The sequence below is a fragment of the Cololabis saira genome, chromosome 11 (assembly GCF_033807715.1).
Source record: "Cololabis saira isolate AMF1-May2022 chromosome 11, fColSai1.1, whole genome shotgun sequence".
Classification (NCBI taxonomy): Eukaryota; Metazoa; Chordata; class Actinopteri; order Beloniformes; family Belonidae; genus Cololabis; species Cololabis saira.
This window is the reverse complement of record NC_084597.1, coordinates 25969374-25984006: the sequence shown is the minus strand read 5'-3', so window position 1 is coordinate 25984006 and position 14633 is coordinate 25969374. Positions and strand designations below refer to the sequence as shown.

Sequence of the window (14633 nt, the reverse complement as noted above, 5' to 3'; positions counted from 1 at the left end):
ATTTATTCCAATTTGAATGCATCATCGTGACTGGACAGAGTCTACTTAAATCATATACATATGGCCATGGGCATGGCCATCACAGGGGTAAAGGTAAACACGTGACGATACAGCTGAAAACATTGCCGTCATGACAGTTTGTTGATGATTAATCAGAAGTTTGTAAATGCAGGCTATCAAAGGTCCAAGGTTGAGGAAAATGCTCAGTGCATTTACCTAGTAGGAATTTGCAGTTGAAGGCAAGAGTTTGTACTTGGAGTCTTGCTTGACAGTTTGACTTTGCCAGGATGCAAAGTTTCACCGCAGTAATATTTCTCCTTCTGGTTTCGTCCATCTGCAGGACATATGGCAAGTACCCAGAATCTCCTGCTTTGTGTGGATCGGTAAATGTAAGGTTTCATTGATGATTTACTGTTGAGTTATTGTATGATTTAGATCATTCGTGTAATTTTGATAAAGGCGATCACTCAAGAGAAACAGCAAATGTTATAACGTATATAATGAATGTTGGGCCAAGACATTAACGCAAGGACAATGTATGTCATAAAAGACAACTTGTGAATTAATTTTGAAATTTAATGAAGTATTTGAACAACCCCTAACTGAACTGCGTTGATTTAATTGGCAAATTGAGCATTTTTTTTAAAGTTTCATTAAGTTTGCTAAAAGTCTCCATGAAATCAAGTTTGATGCTACAATGTTTTTTTTTTATATGATCTAGTTTGCTTCACCATTTTCCATTTTCCATTTTCTTTAGTTTTTTTCTTTTTTCATTCCCTGATGGAAATTTCCTGAATCTGTCTCGTTCTCTCGACATTGTGTGACGGTTTGTTACACACTCCACCCGTCTCAATCAGAGCACCTTGTGTCAATGCACTTGGTCTGATGCAGTTGTATTGAACAACAGACCCGCGCAGCTGCGCAGCGACATCAATCAGCAAGCACATCATTGCACATATATTTATTGATATGCACAGACTAGTACACATTTAGGTCTGTAATGGAACGTGACTGTTGATATTTATAAGGGAAAGTAGGAAAAAAAAACGAAAAAAAAAAAAAAAAACGGCCCATAGCGCGAGGCCCCGTCGTACGGCCGCACGGTTCGCACACCCCTTGCGGCGGCCCTGGTGTCATCAAACTCGCTTTTGAGTATTTGATGTTCATTGGCATGAATTAGCCCCGCCCCTTTTTATGATTGGTCGATATTTCAAAGATCCTATTTTCTGCCATAACTTTTGAATGGTATGACATACAGAGTCGTGGGTGGTGTCATCTGACTCGGTTTTGACTCCGTCACCTTCATTGGCCTGAATTAGCCCTGTCCCTTCTTCTGATTGGTCGATATGTGATAGTTCCAATTTTCTGCAATAACTTTTGAATGCTTTGACATAAAGAGTCGTGGGAGGTGTCATCGGACATGGTTTTGAGTCGTTGGCCATAATTGCTGCAAATTAGCCCCGCCTCTTCATCTGATTGGTCAATATTTGAAAGTCCCTCTTTTATACTATAACTTTTGAATGGTTTGATATAGAGAGTCGTGGGTGGTGTCATCCGCTAAATGTCCAGGCCTGAAGAATCTACATGCAAGTCATACAAGTGCTTCCACTCAGGGCTGGACTGGGACAAAAAATCGGCTCGGGCATTTTGAGCCTAGACCGGCCCACCAGGTATTGATGGAAAGAAAATGAAGCCTATGAATGAAAACAAACGTTCTTGTGACACCGCTTGTACACTGTCTTGTTGGTGTGTATGTTCTTGTCTAATGAACCTAAACCTACACCATCCCCCCCAGTCCCGTTATAGATGTACTTAGTACTGTTTCTGAGTAGACCAGCAAACTTGTATGGCAAGCCGTTTTAACATTAAATAGCTAGACTGGATATGTGGTGCAGATATCTGTAATTCAATTCTTCCTAGTCAAAAAGAACATTTCAGATATCTACAATGATATATTAACCCATTTTAAACAGGGGGAACGCATTCTGACAGCGTGAAATACTGCTGTCAGAATGCGTTCCCCCTCTGTTTATCATGAAGGGATGCTCACACATCGTTCAAATTTGTACTGCTGACTTCTTTCACCACCACAGATAAGTCCTGTGATTTTCAGGCTGATATCATCATATTTGACCATTTAAACAGGGGGAATGCAGCGCTGCCTCTGTTTTTACTAACTAATGACCATGAATTGCCTAAACAGTGGGTTCTTCCAATATATGTACACAAAGTCTTTGCTGCGATGGCATCACTGTAGGTAAACATTTCTCCAAAAAGATTGATGTATTATTTCACCCACCCACTATTAATCACAGCATTATTAAAATTTAGTGACAATCACAAATCCAAACACCACTGTCCCTGTCAAAAAATAAACTTAAATTTGGAGTTGCTAATTTAGTTTTATAGAATATATAAGATATTGAATATGAACTCATCATTCTTCAAATAGTATCAATAATAATATCAATAATAAGCCACGCGCTCTAATGTTGTGACTACTCCAGCCAGAGCTGCCTGGGAGACTTGCGAGGCCCTGTGCGGAATGGCCGGGGGGGGCCCTCGCGCGTGAGCGTAGCGAGCGCGCGCGCGAAATTTTTTGGGTTTTTCGGGACGGATCTGGTGTCTATATGCACAATTTTAACTCTCCAATTAGCAAAATACTGGATACCTTCCCCTGCCTCATCATCATCTGGGCTTGCCTCGACGCGGGGCCCCGCGGCTGCTTGAGACCCGGTCGGATCGTGATTTTTGTAACAAATTTATCAAACGAGCCTTTCAGAGAGGCATTAAACTCTTCCATTTTCTTTAGTTTTTTTTCTTTTTTCATCCCCTGATGGAAATTTCCTGATCCTGTCTCGTTCTCTCGACGTTGTATGACAGTTTGTTCCACACTCCACCCGTCTGGATCAGAGCAGCTTGTGTCTGCGCTTGGTCTGATCAGTTGTATTGAACAACAGACACGCGCATCATTGCACATACATTTATTGATATGCACAGACTAGTACACATTTAGGTCTGTAATGGAACGTGACTGTTGATATTTATAAGGGGAAAAAACGAAAAAATTTTGAAAAAAAAAAAAAACGGCCCATAGCGCGAGGCCCTTTGGGGCGCGAGGCCCCTTGGGGCGCGAGGCCCCTTGGGGCGCGAGGCCCCTTGGGGCGCATGGTTCGCACACCCCTTGCGGCGGCCCTGACTCCAGCCCATAACCAATCTAACTCATCATAACCAATCGGCCAGTGGTACCAGCTGTTGTCAGGTAAAAAACTAAATCAAATGGGCCGATGGGCCTGCCCGGGCCAAAAAAAAAAAAAAAAAAATTTTATTTATTTTTTTTTTTGGCCCAGCCCGGCCCAATATCCCCATTGGCCCACCGGGCAAATGCCCGGTATGCCCGATGGCCAGTCCACCCCTGCTTCCACTGCAGCACGCCTGAACGTGCACAAGGGTGCGAGGCCCCGTTCATTGCTGCTTGCAGCTTTAATTGTTGTTGTTTTTGTTATATTCTTAACATATAGCACATCTTTCAAAGTTATGGCTTTGGTAGGAGGCTTTGTTTATAGCTTTTTACTCCATTGTTAGTTGTTTATAAAAGGGGCCTTGGTAACCCAGAAGAAGGAGCGTATGAATATGTAGTAGATGCTATAAGTTAGTCTATCTTTAGAAAAAATAGGAATTATACATAGCCAGATACCTAAACCTAGCCAGCCACATTTTAAACTTTAAAACATAAAACATTTTGGATACTCTGCGTTTTTATTTATTTTTTCTATTTTTAAAGGTGTAGCTAGTTAAGATAATTAAGACACTAGAGAATCTGTACTTAATATATATTTTGCTTCTTTGTTTTTGACAGGAAACACTTGTGAAGGAATGTGTGGGAAAAAATTGGACTCATGTTCATGCCATGCAACATGTGCATCTTTGAAGACCTGCTGCACTGACTATAAAGAGCATTGTGTTACTATCGCTCCGTACTCTGGCTCCATCATGGGTGGGACAGATTTCCTTGTCCTTGATGCAAATTTCATTAAGAGTTCTCCGATTGTATGCAGGTAAGACATAGGACTACACTTCAGTGTTTATGTGCTCCTGTGGTTACGTCTGTAACTCACTGATCACAGATAGTAATAAAAAATACTTACATAAATCTTATAAAGTACTTGTACCTACTTTTAAGGGCAAGCTAAAGACACTTCTACATCTAGTAAACGTATCTGCTCATCAGAATTAGTTGGAAGATCCAGCTCTTTGCAGGACTCAGCAATGAGTAAGCTGCATGCACTTACGACAAGATAATCATATGATGGCATCTTTTAAGATGTAGCTTTCTTGTATAAAGGGACTGTTGTGTTGGGCAGGAAGGGAACACTTTAAAAAAAATTCTAGCACTAGCATGGCAGCACCTGTGTCCAACTGGACTCACAGCAGTCTGACCAGCACTTATCCATGCTGGACCCTCCTATGTGATTTCTTGCTTGTGTTGTTCTCAGATGTAAGTGGCTTCGGATAAAAGCATCTGCTAAATGACAGTGGTAGTAGTAGTATTAGTAGTAGTAGTAGTAGTAGTATTAGTAGTAGTAGTAGTAGTAGTAGTAGTAGTAGTAGCAGTAATAGTAAAGGTCTTGACAAACAGGTATAATTTTAAAGCTACTAATCACCATTTTTTTCATGGCAGGTTTAACGATCAAATTAATACGGTTGGGTATGTGGATGAAGATGGTAAAGGCCACTGTATCTCTCCGCTGTTATACGAATCAGGATGGGTTTCTTTGCAGATCTCCTCAGACAATGGTACTACATTCAATAGGACTGGATCCTGGCTTTCAGGTAATGCTCCTGTATTCACATCCTTAAGAAATCCCTCCTTTTAAAGTTTTGATTATTTATCTGTTGGTTTATTAATTTATCAATTTACTTGCTTGGCTGTGTGCAGTTCACACAGGCAAGCTGGGTTCTCAGTTTAAAGCTACATTGATCAACTCCACAAAGTGGCAGTACTATGGCACTCCCAATGTCCAAGGCCCCCTTCAGATGACATGGAACACTTCTTTGGTCAAGGCAGAAAGGGTCAATATAGAGCTATGGGGATACAGTGAGACAGGTAAGTGAAGATGTAAATCTATTTGAAGAATAGATAAGAGATTAAAGAATCACATAAAAATAATAATAATTAAAAAAACTAATTTTGAAAATCTCTCTTGATAGGAGAGCCCTATACAGAACACTGGCATGGTGAGTGGCAATATCTGTACTCACTTACAAAGGATTATCCCAACAACGGCTCCTTCAGCTTTTTACCCAAACCAGCGGAGGATAGGTTTTCAAATTGGGAGCTTGGTTCTCTTCGTATCAGTCCAAGCAGCCACCCTGATGGCATGTTGTACGTAAAAAACACCCTCAGAACGCAGGATGTGCATCCTGTAAAGATGATAAAAGCAACCTATTGGCGCTTTTCCACTAGTACCTACTCAGCGCGCCCCGGCTCGGTACGGCTTGGCACGCCTCGGCACGCCTCGTCCTGCCTCCACCCGCTTTGTCCCCGTTTGTTTTTCGACACCCAGGTGAGAAGTAGGCGGGTTGGGGTGAAGCTGTTGTGACGTACTCGATTTCGCAACCCCTTTGTTTGTGTCGGCGCAGATGAGAAATCAGCTGGAGCCGCGAGCGGCTGAGAAGAAACAGGGCGCCTGGTGGATCTGATCGTTCCTTATCGCCCGTCTACATCCCTTTTTAATTATCTCGTCAGCCACCAGGTTTATGAACATCTGCCCCTCAGAGTTGGATCACCAAACAGACGTTTGTGCTGTATAATAAAATCGCCGCGAGACGCAAGTCGCTCTCGCGCTGAGTCCCCGCTTCCTGATTCAAACGTCTGACGGCCCCGCCCCCGACCAATCAGTGGTGTGGAGGGCGATGACGTCATATCCAGGGCCGACTCAGCACGCTCAGAACCTCGGCAGTCTCGGTACAGAAAAAGTATCTGCTTGGCACGGCTCCACCCGCCTTGGCCCGTAGTGGAAAAGCGCAAGACAGGGGTGTGGCGAGTAGAGGTGTGCTGAGTAGGTACTAGTGGAAAAGGGCCATAAGTCTGATATTGCAACCTAAAAGCCTGTCATTGATGGTTTGGGTTTATTTAGCAACGTTCAAGCAACATGGACTGAGGATCATGCTCTGGCCTGGCATCTGGAAGAGAAGTTCAGAGAGAATTCAACGACTTGGGCCCTGGAGAAATGTTTAGCATGGGATCAGCTGGAGGACAAGATCCCCAGCTTCCTCAGCGAGATCATCGACTGTCCTTGCACTCTGGCCCAAGCGAGAGCAGACACAGGGAGGTTTCATGTAAGTGTGAAGAGGGGTACAGTATATATCTGTCTGCACCTGCATGCAACTGAGCTATTGGCAATGGAAAATGTTTACTGATAAAAAACAAATTCTTTACAGTGCAAAATTAGGAGATTATGTATGAATGCAGGCAGCATGGTGGCTTGGTTAGCACTGTTGCCTCACAGCGAGAAGGTTCCCGGTTCAACTCCCAGGCCCGACGGGAGTCTTTCTGTGTGGAGTTTGCATGTTCTCCCTGTGCTTGTGTGGGTTCCCTCCGGTTACTCCGGCTTCCTCCCACAGTCCAAAAACATGCAAGCTAGGTTAATTGATGATTCTAAATTGCCTGTAGGTTTGAGTGTGAGTACAGTATGTCTGGTTGTTTGTATATATGTGGCCCTGCGATGCACTGGCAACCTGTCCAGGGTGAACCCCTGCCTCTCACCTGAAATTAGCTGGGACCCTGCAAAGGATAAAGCGGGTATAGAAAATAGATGTGGCTCAGGAGCGGGTCGTCCTGCGGGATTGGTGGTTCGAACCCCTCTCTCACCAGTTGTCTGTTGTTGTGTCCTTGGGAAAGACACTACACTCTCCTTGCCTCTGTGTGTGAATGTGTAAGAATGTTCCAGTGGTGGTCGGACCGGCGGGTGGCGTGGATTGGCTGCCACGTTTCTGTCAGTCTGCCCCAGGACAGCTGTGGCTACACATGTAGTTTACCATCACCAAGCGTAATATAAATCTAATCATTTATTATTATCTAAAAACTATGCGAAACATCAAAAAAACATGCAAGAAAAGGAATGACTAAAACTGAACTGAACTGAACCTTATGATTAAATAATCTGCTCTATCTCTATATAAATTATCTGCTGTAGCTGTTGGACTAGATGCACTGTGATCATAAACGATGTTCTATATTCCTCAGACTGATTATGGCTGTGATATAGAAAAAGGGAGTGTGTGCACCTACCATCCTGGGAGTGTCCACTGTGTAAGGGCTATACAAGCTAGGTGAGTCCTTCAATTGCATAATAGCACTCACAATAGACAACAACTTCTTCATTACACAAGTTAAAGATTGATTTGTATTGGATTCTGTGGTACCTGGAGAGGTGACATCGCTTCCTTGGAAGTGATTTTAATTTAGCACATTTATAATTTAACAATAATGCATGAATGGATGAATGTTCCCATCAGGAAGATGAGATTCAAATGATCATTGTGTACTGAAGGAACCAGGGCTGTTTCAACTGACAAGGTTTGGGATGTTGATCCACAGTCCCAAGTATGCAGCAGGACAGCAGTGTTGTTACGACAGCACCGGAGCTCAGGTCCTGACAGCAGACTCCATTGGAGGTAGCACGCCAGACCGGGGACATGACTGGGGCTCGCCTCCCTACAAAAAACCACCTCGGATTCCTGGGGCCTCCCACTGGATCTATGACGTCCTCAGCTTCTACTACTGCTGCCTCTGGTCTGACAACTGCCACTACTACTTCAAACATCGACCCTCCAGTGACTGCAGGCGCTACCAGTCACCCAACTCAGGTTTGGTCATTGTAAGATGTGCATTTACAGTCTGTTTTTTTTTTTAAATAATGATTGCTTTGAGGGAAGTTTAACACTTCTATACAACATCAGCTGTGGTGTTTGGAGATCCTCACTTCGTAACATTTGATGGTGTCAGCTATTCCTTCAATGGCAAAGGCGAATACACTTTGGTGACCTCAGATAAGGATGACCTAATAATCCAGGCCAGAACAGAGCCTGTGAATGGTGAGACTGACTTTCTAAACAATAATCAGTGAATGTCACTAAAAATAAATTAAAACCCAATGTACAATACGATTCTCACTTTAAGGAACTACAATAAAAGCCACAAAGTTGTCAGCTGTAGCCATGAAAGAGGCGTCCTCTGACATTCTTGAGGTGCGGCTGGTCAGCGGAGACGGTGGCCTTGAGGTGCTGCATAACCAAAAAACCCTCTCCTTTGCTGAACAAAGCTGGATGGACTTGCAGGGTGAGATTGATCATGTTTCTTCTTCTGGGTTTTACCTTTCTTGATAAAGACAAGTAAAACGTATCGTCTTTGTTTACTTTATTTGACCACAAATTTGAGCGCTGTGCATTTGTTAAACTCTGGTATCTTTTTAAAGGTTCTCTTCCCCTTTTATACAGGAAGAACATGTTGCAATCAGTCTTTCTGTCAGGATTGGTTAGATGAGGACCCAAACGCAGGAGAACAGGAGCAGACCAGCGAGACAGTTCGGGGGGGGGGGGCGTCGCAGACGGGTCGCTCTCGGGACGTAGCAGACGGGTCGGAGGGTCGCCCTCGGGACGTAGCAGACGGGTCGCCCTAGGGACGTAGCAGATGGGTCGCCCTCGGGACGTAGCAGATGGGTCGCCCTCGGGACGTAGCAGACGGGTCGCCCTCGGGACGTAGCAGACGGGTCGGTCTCGGGACTGAGCAGACGGGTCGGTCTCGGAACTGAGCAGACGGGTCGGTCTCGGGACTGAGCAGACGGGTCAGACAGAACCCGAGAAGCCGGCTTCGGGGGACTAAGAACCCAAGGAGCCGGCTTCGGGGCGACACCGGGTCCTCGGCACTGGCTGGGAGGGGTCCGGGACCATCACAGGAGCAAGAACTGATGCGTCCAGGACCACCGCCGGAGCAGGAACAGACTGGGGCTGGCGCCGATGTCGTTGTCTCCCCTGGGATTGAACACACCCGGCCCCCCTCGAGCCAGGCGTGTTCCCCAGAAGGGGGACTCCTCCTCCTCAACGCGGCGCATATTCCTCTCTGACTCTCGGCAGAAGAACTCAAGGAGAGTAACATACTCTCCCGCTGGGTCCATTCTGGCTGGTCCGTTCTGTCAGGGTTGGTTTTGGTGATGCAGGAGAGCAGGAGGCAGGAGTTCCAAAAAACTTAGATTTATTCGCAAAAACAAAACCAAAAAACGCTGCTGAGCAGGATCAAAAACAGAACAGGAACATGAAAAAGAAAACTAGGTAAACCTGACGAGGAGAACATGGAGGGAGCAAACAGTACGGACCAGCGAGGAGCAGGGGAAAGACAAGACAAGATACACAAAGGATAACGAGACACAGGTGCAGACGATCAGGGCGGATGGGAAACAGGAGGGTCAAGACAGAACTGAACTCAGGGACATGGGCTTTCAAAACAAAACAGCGAACTGTCAAATCCTGACACTTTCTGTGTTTTGAATGCAGATTTGTTTATTTTTCATTACACTACAAAAATGTGAAACCACCCAACCTAAAACGAAACTAACACACTTATTTCCTATTGCTCTCCTCTTATCCACTGCTCATCGAATCTTTTGCAGGTGTTTTTGTATTTTCTCCTACGTCTACAAATGTGACTGTGATGTTCCCATCTGGTGCCGGGGTCGAAGTGCGGGCGAGAGAGGAAACCATGACAGCCACTGTCCTGCTGCCTGAGGAGTTTAAAAACTCCACTCTTGGACTGTTGGGGAAGATGAACGGTGACGCCAGTGACGACCTCATCCATAGCAACGGCCAGCTTGTGCGGAAAATCAGCAATCCGGAGGAGTTGTTCAACTTCGGGGCGAGCTGTAAGATTCAACAAAAGATAATGAGCTCTTGTTCAAAATTTACAAAAGCTGAGTAGCAGAAGCAGCACAATTTTAGTTGGCAGTCAAGTAAGCCAAATATAAAATGAAAACAAAACAAAAAAAATGTGGTGAGCAACTTTCTATGTTTTGTCTTGCAGGGGCTGTTGACAACACATCTGCTTTGTTCACATACGATTCAGAATATCTTCTGGAGATGTATTACTTCGTCCCCAGACATGACACAAGTTTTATTCCAGTGTTTTTCGTCCCTGAGAGTCCAGATGATCCACTTAACAACCAGGCAGCAGTGATTTGCTCTGGAGAAGGCTCTCACTTCTGCAGGTATGAAAAAACACATCTGGTTCCAACAGTAGTAGGGTTGTGTTTTTATTTATAAGAAAAGTCTGTGGTACTCCAAATAGGACAGCATGAGTATGAACTAACCCAAACAGCAACTAACGGAGTGGCATGGTGGCCAGTAGAGTCGGCTGTTTTGTAGTTTCACACACGATAAAAGCCTTGAAGTGGGGGATCATTTTCCAGTCTTTGCCTCTGTGTTGCAGGTATGACATCCTGGTAGGTCGCAGCCCAGCGATGGGCAATGCCACCAGAGTGTCCTTCCAGAGTCATGTTTCTCTTGTGGAGGATTTAAAGCCAGGTAAATAACCTCACTAAATTACCAGTGATAATCATGTAGAAGTTGGTACTTAGTGTTGATTACTGTAATATCGCGCAGTGATGTCCTGTGGATGGCTTCCACCTCCCAACAATGGGAAGAAGCAGGGAACAACCTACTTACAAGGTGCCATAGTAGCGTTTTCCTGTGATGAAGGCTACACACTCGAAGGATCAGCACAGCGAGTCTGCCAGAGAAATGGCCAGTGGTCTGGAGAAGACACGAGCTGCGTTCATCCCAGTATGACAAAACAATAACAGTGATGTTTTGATTTTTCACGAATAAACCAATCAATGGTTCATTTTTGAGCATGTGTATGTGTGTGTGTGTGTGTGTGTGTGTGTGTGTGTGTGTGTGTGTGTGTGTGTTGTGTGAATCACTTGAGCTGTCGAATCAGTTAAAGACTAAAAAATACACACATTAAGAAATTTTCCTGCAAATAGTTCATATAAAAACTGATTAATGGTGAAGAGTCTTACGCTGGTATGAGACAAATGAGTCCATCAGTAACAACACAACGGAGTCTTCTGTGAGGATATCAGATGATACATTTTGCACTTCTGAAAAGTAGGGCAATACATTTAAGTCTTTCGCTGAGTCCAGTTCACTGAGTGAGCATTTAGTTGTTTATTTCAGTCACCTGAGAAAAAAACATAATTACAGAAAAGAGGTGAGCACTTCAATTCAAGAAAGTGGGGAAAATGTATAAAACACACAACAGACAAATCCAGATTCACACCAGAATGAAACATGCACAGTAGCGTGGGAGAGCTGCTGTTCACAGCACTCAATTTCAATCTTTCTTGTGCTCTTAATGTACTTTGGGTCTATTTTGAGCAAAGAAAATGCTTACATTTTTTACTTTTTGGTTTCTTTTGTTTTGCATTTCATTATTTTAGAGGCGGCATGTTTTAGTTTTCTTGTAGAATGGAAACAAAGTTAAATACCTCATATTCAACAAATAACAATCAACATAGCAGATACTTTGAAGGTATAAAAAAGGATAAAAATATGAATTAATTTCTTCCACCGCTGGCTTTTTGCTTGCCAGTTTATTCAACAGCTGTTAAGAAACACCTTTCAAACTGAAACTTTATGTTGTCAGGAAGACAAGGCCTCGGCAAAGACATACATTTTTGAGAATGACATTTTCCACATTTTATTCCTTAACCAATCTATTTTGTATCTATATATTTGATGAGCATATATTAGATTTTTTACATCATCTGTGATACATTTCATTTGGTGATGATGGTGCATGAAAAGTCAGGGTTGGTACAACTCTTAAAGTCTCATAAAAATACATGATTCTGCCGTTGATATTTTCTGATTTGGAAACAATCCATGAGTTAACCAGCAGACCAAGAGCCTCATTTATAAAAGAGTGCGCAGGATTCATACTAAAAGTGCACGTAAAGCCAAAAGCCGAAAATGGCGGGCGCAAAAAAAAATCTGGATTTATAAAACCCTGTGCACGCACACTTGCACGCAATGTTCGCTTTATAAATCACAGTCCAGCTGGAAGGTTGCGCAGGTGAATTCGCCTCATATCCCGCCCTCTACACGCCCACTTCATACCATAAATGGACAATGCAAAGTAGTATTTGCATATGAATGAGCCTGCTGAGCATGCGCAGTGGCTTCCTGCAGCCTGTTTGGGCATGAATGAGACGTGTCGAGCCAGGCAACCGTGCCACTAAATTTCACGGAGACTGAGATCGAGATGTTGTGGATGAGGTGGAGGACAGGAAAACTACATTATTTGGTGGTCACAGTAAAAGTTGAATAAGTATATAAATAGTATAAAATAAAGCGAGTGAGTGGCAGCAAGCCGTTGCTGCCCGTGAGTGCCACGGCGCAATTTCCACTGGGGACAGGGGGGACATGTCCCCCCCACTTTTCAAAATCATGTATTTGTCCCCCCCACTTTTCAAAATCATGTATTTGTCCCCCCCCACTTTTTACAGTTTAAAAACTAACGGTAGGCTCAGCCTGTAATTGCAAATCATCAAGACACTCTGTGCGAAGACGATGCGAAGACGGCCCGGCAATTCATTTCACCACCTCACCGCCTGCGTCGCCAATTCCCCATATCTTAAGTATGTTCCTATGGGAGGGTCAGGGTTGGCGTAGGGATACACAGATTTTTCGGTTAGTTTTTTCTTTTTAAATCCCAACCTTTGCATAGAAGGGGGCTTGCGCATCTTTCAAGCTCTGTTTTGTGCGCAAGCAAGCTTTATAAATGAGGCCCCAGCTCTGTCATATCGAGAACCAATAAATGTGAACACCTTTTTTGGATAGGGTGCTCAAATTTGGATGTGAGAGGTCGTGGTGGCTATGGTTGGTAAGGATTGTGATAAGTCTTCTTCAATCCTGTTCAGTAATTTGCATATCCTTGTTTTATTTCAGATAATCTTGCAGGAATCGTGGCCGGTTCGGTCATTGGAGCTTTGGCACTGACTTTAATTATAGTATCAATTGTTCTCCACTCCAGAAAAAAGAAAAGGTACATTAGAGGCTACGTTGTTGATTGTAAATGTATAAATATACAGTATATATGTATATATATATATATATATATATATATATATATATATATATATATATATATATATATATATGATGTGCCTACACTAAATAATATTAAAACATGTTTCATTAGTTTTCTGCATGTTTCCTGATTTACTGTATCACTCTCTGTTTCAGAAGAGATTCAGAAGAATACAGCAACAGTTTCTAAGAAGAATCCTGGCTGTTTTAATTATACTTCAAACATATTCTTCAGAAATTCAGGCTTTGGTAATTACACTGATCTTATTATTTACAGAAAGTAGAAATGATTTAGTCTATTCCAAATGTTACAAGTGGACAAAATGTTAACGAATATGAACAATATTGTAACACAGCGTGTGCTACGGGGGTCACAGAGACAGCGGACACCGGGATCTTTGCAGGACTTTTATTTTCTTTGCACGTGTCACAAACACTCCAGAGGCTTCGTCAGCCAAACTGCTCGTCCCCTCTGCTCTGCTTCCGTCCTTCTCCCGTCTCCAGAGCCCACACCCTACTGAAATACACAGAGAGTAATTAGACACACCTGTGTACCGTCAGCTGTTCCAGCCGCGTCACCTGTGCGCCACTCCCCCGCACTCCCTCTCTCCCCTGCAGACCACGCCCCAATCCTGCACCCTGCCACAAATATATCTCATGATACTTTGATAGTGAACATTTAAATCGATACTTTTAAAATTTTTACTCATGGTCAAGCAAATGTGACTGCACAAGAAAAGAAAATTGTATATGTATTTGAATAAATGCACTTATAAAACAAAACTCCACTAAAATGCTACTGTATCTGCATGAACACTCCACTATTATCAACTCTATTGTCAAGCTCTATAACAATGTATACATTTGAAATTTCATTTAATCAATAAAGCTACCTATGAGAGCGACTGCGTGACTTTTTTTGTTTCAGTGTCGAAGCAACTTTCTTTTACAAAGTAAGTTATCAGGGGTCAATAGCTGTCAGGTCGCAGGTGTGGTGCTTGATAACTAGTTCAATTATGAAAGTATCAATCCTGTTAATATTTCATCTGTCTTCATCTGCTACCGTAAACAAAACTAATTCAAAATGCAGAAGCCATATTTGAAACAGCAACAACAAATGGTTTTGCTGAGTCATCCTTTCTAGCAATAAATTGAAGTTGTCATCTTGTGTGTAGCGTTACCAGTCTCGCACATATTTGTGGAGGAATTTTGGCCCACTCTTCTTCATCCTGCTGCTTCAATTTATGGAAGTTGCTGGGCCTTCATTTGTCTTAAGTTCATGCCATTTCAAACTGCAAATCCCTCTCTCTTTTTGTAGAGAGAGGAGCCTTTCTCATGTTAGCTTTACAAAAAAAAGAAAAAATCCACACCTATAATTACTATGCTATTAGTCTGACATGCAAATTTCTTTACATAATCTTAAAAAAACACTGTATTATTGCATTAAACTGACTGAAACTGTAGTTTTAAATTGCATGTAAACCTCT

General features: G+C 43.1%; 1 protein-coding gene across 1 annotated transcript; it reads left to right on the top strand.

The window, feature by feature from the left end:
* The first annotated feature begins 210 nt into the window (after positions 1–210).
* LOC133455241 (sushi domain-containing protein 2-like) lies at positions 211–14051 on the top strand. Its single transcript, XM_061734187.1, has 16 exons — positions 211–348; positions 3860–4058; positions 4682–4833; positions 4940–5107; positions 5212–5386; positions 6141–6342; positions 7250–7335; positions 7604–7872; positions 7966–8100; positions 8186–8344; positions 9672–9920; positions 10079–10262; positions 10484–10578; positions 10657–10836; positions 13006–13102; positions 13303–14051. Exons 1-16 carry the CDS (start codon positions 288–290, stop codon positions 13334–13336), a joined length of 2445 nt encoding a protein of 814 aa, XP_061590171.1. The 5' UTR covers positions 211–287; the 3' UTR covers positions 13337–14051.
* Positions 14052–14633: the final 582 nt, after the last annotated feature.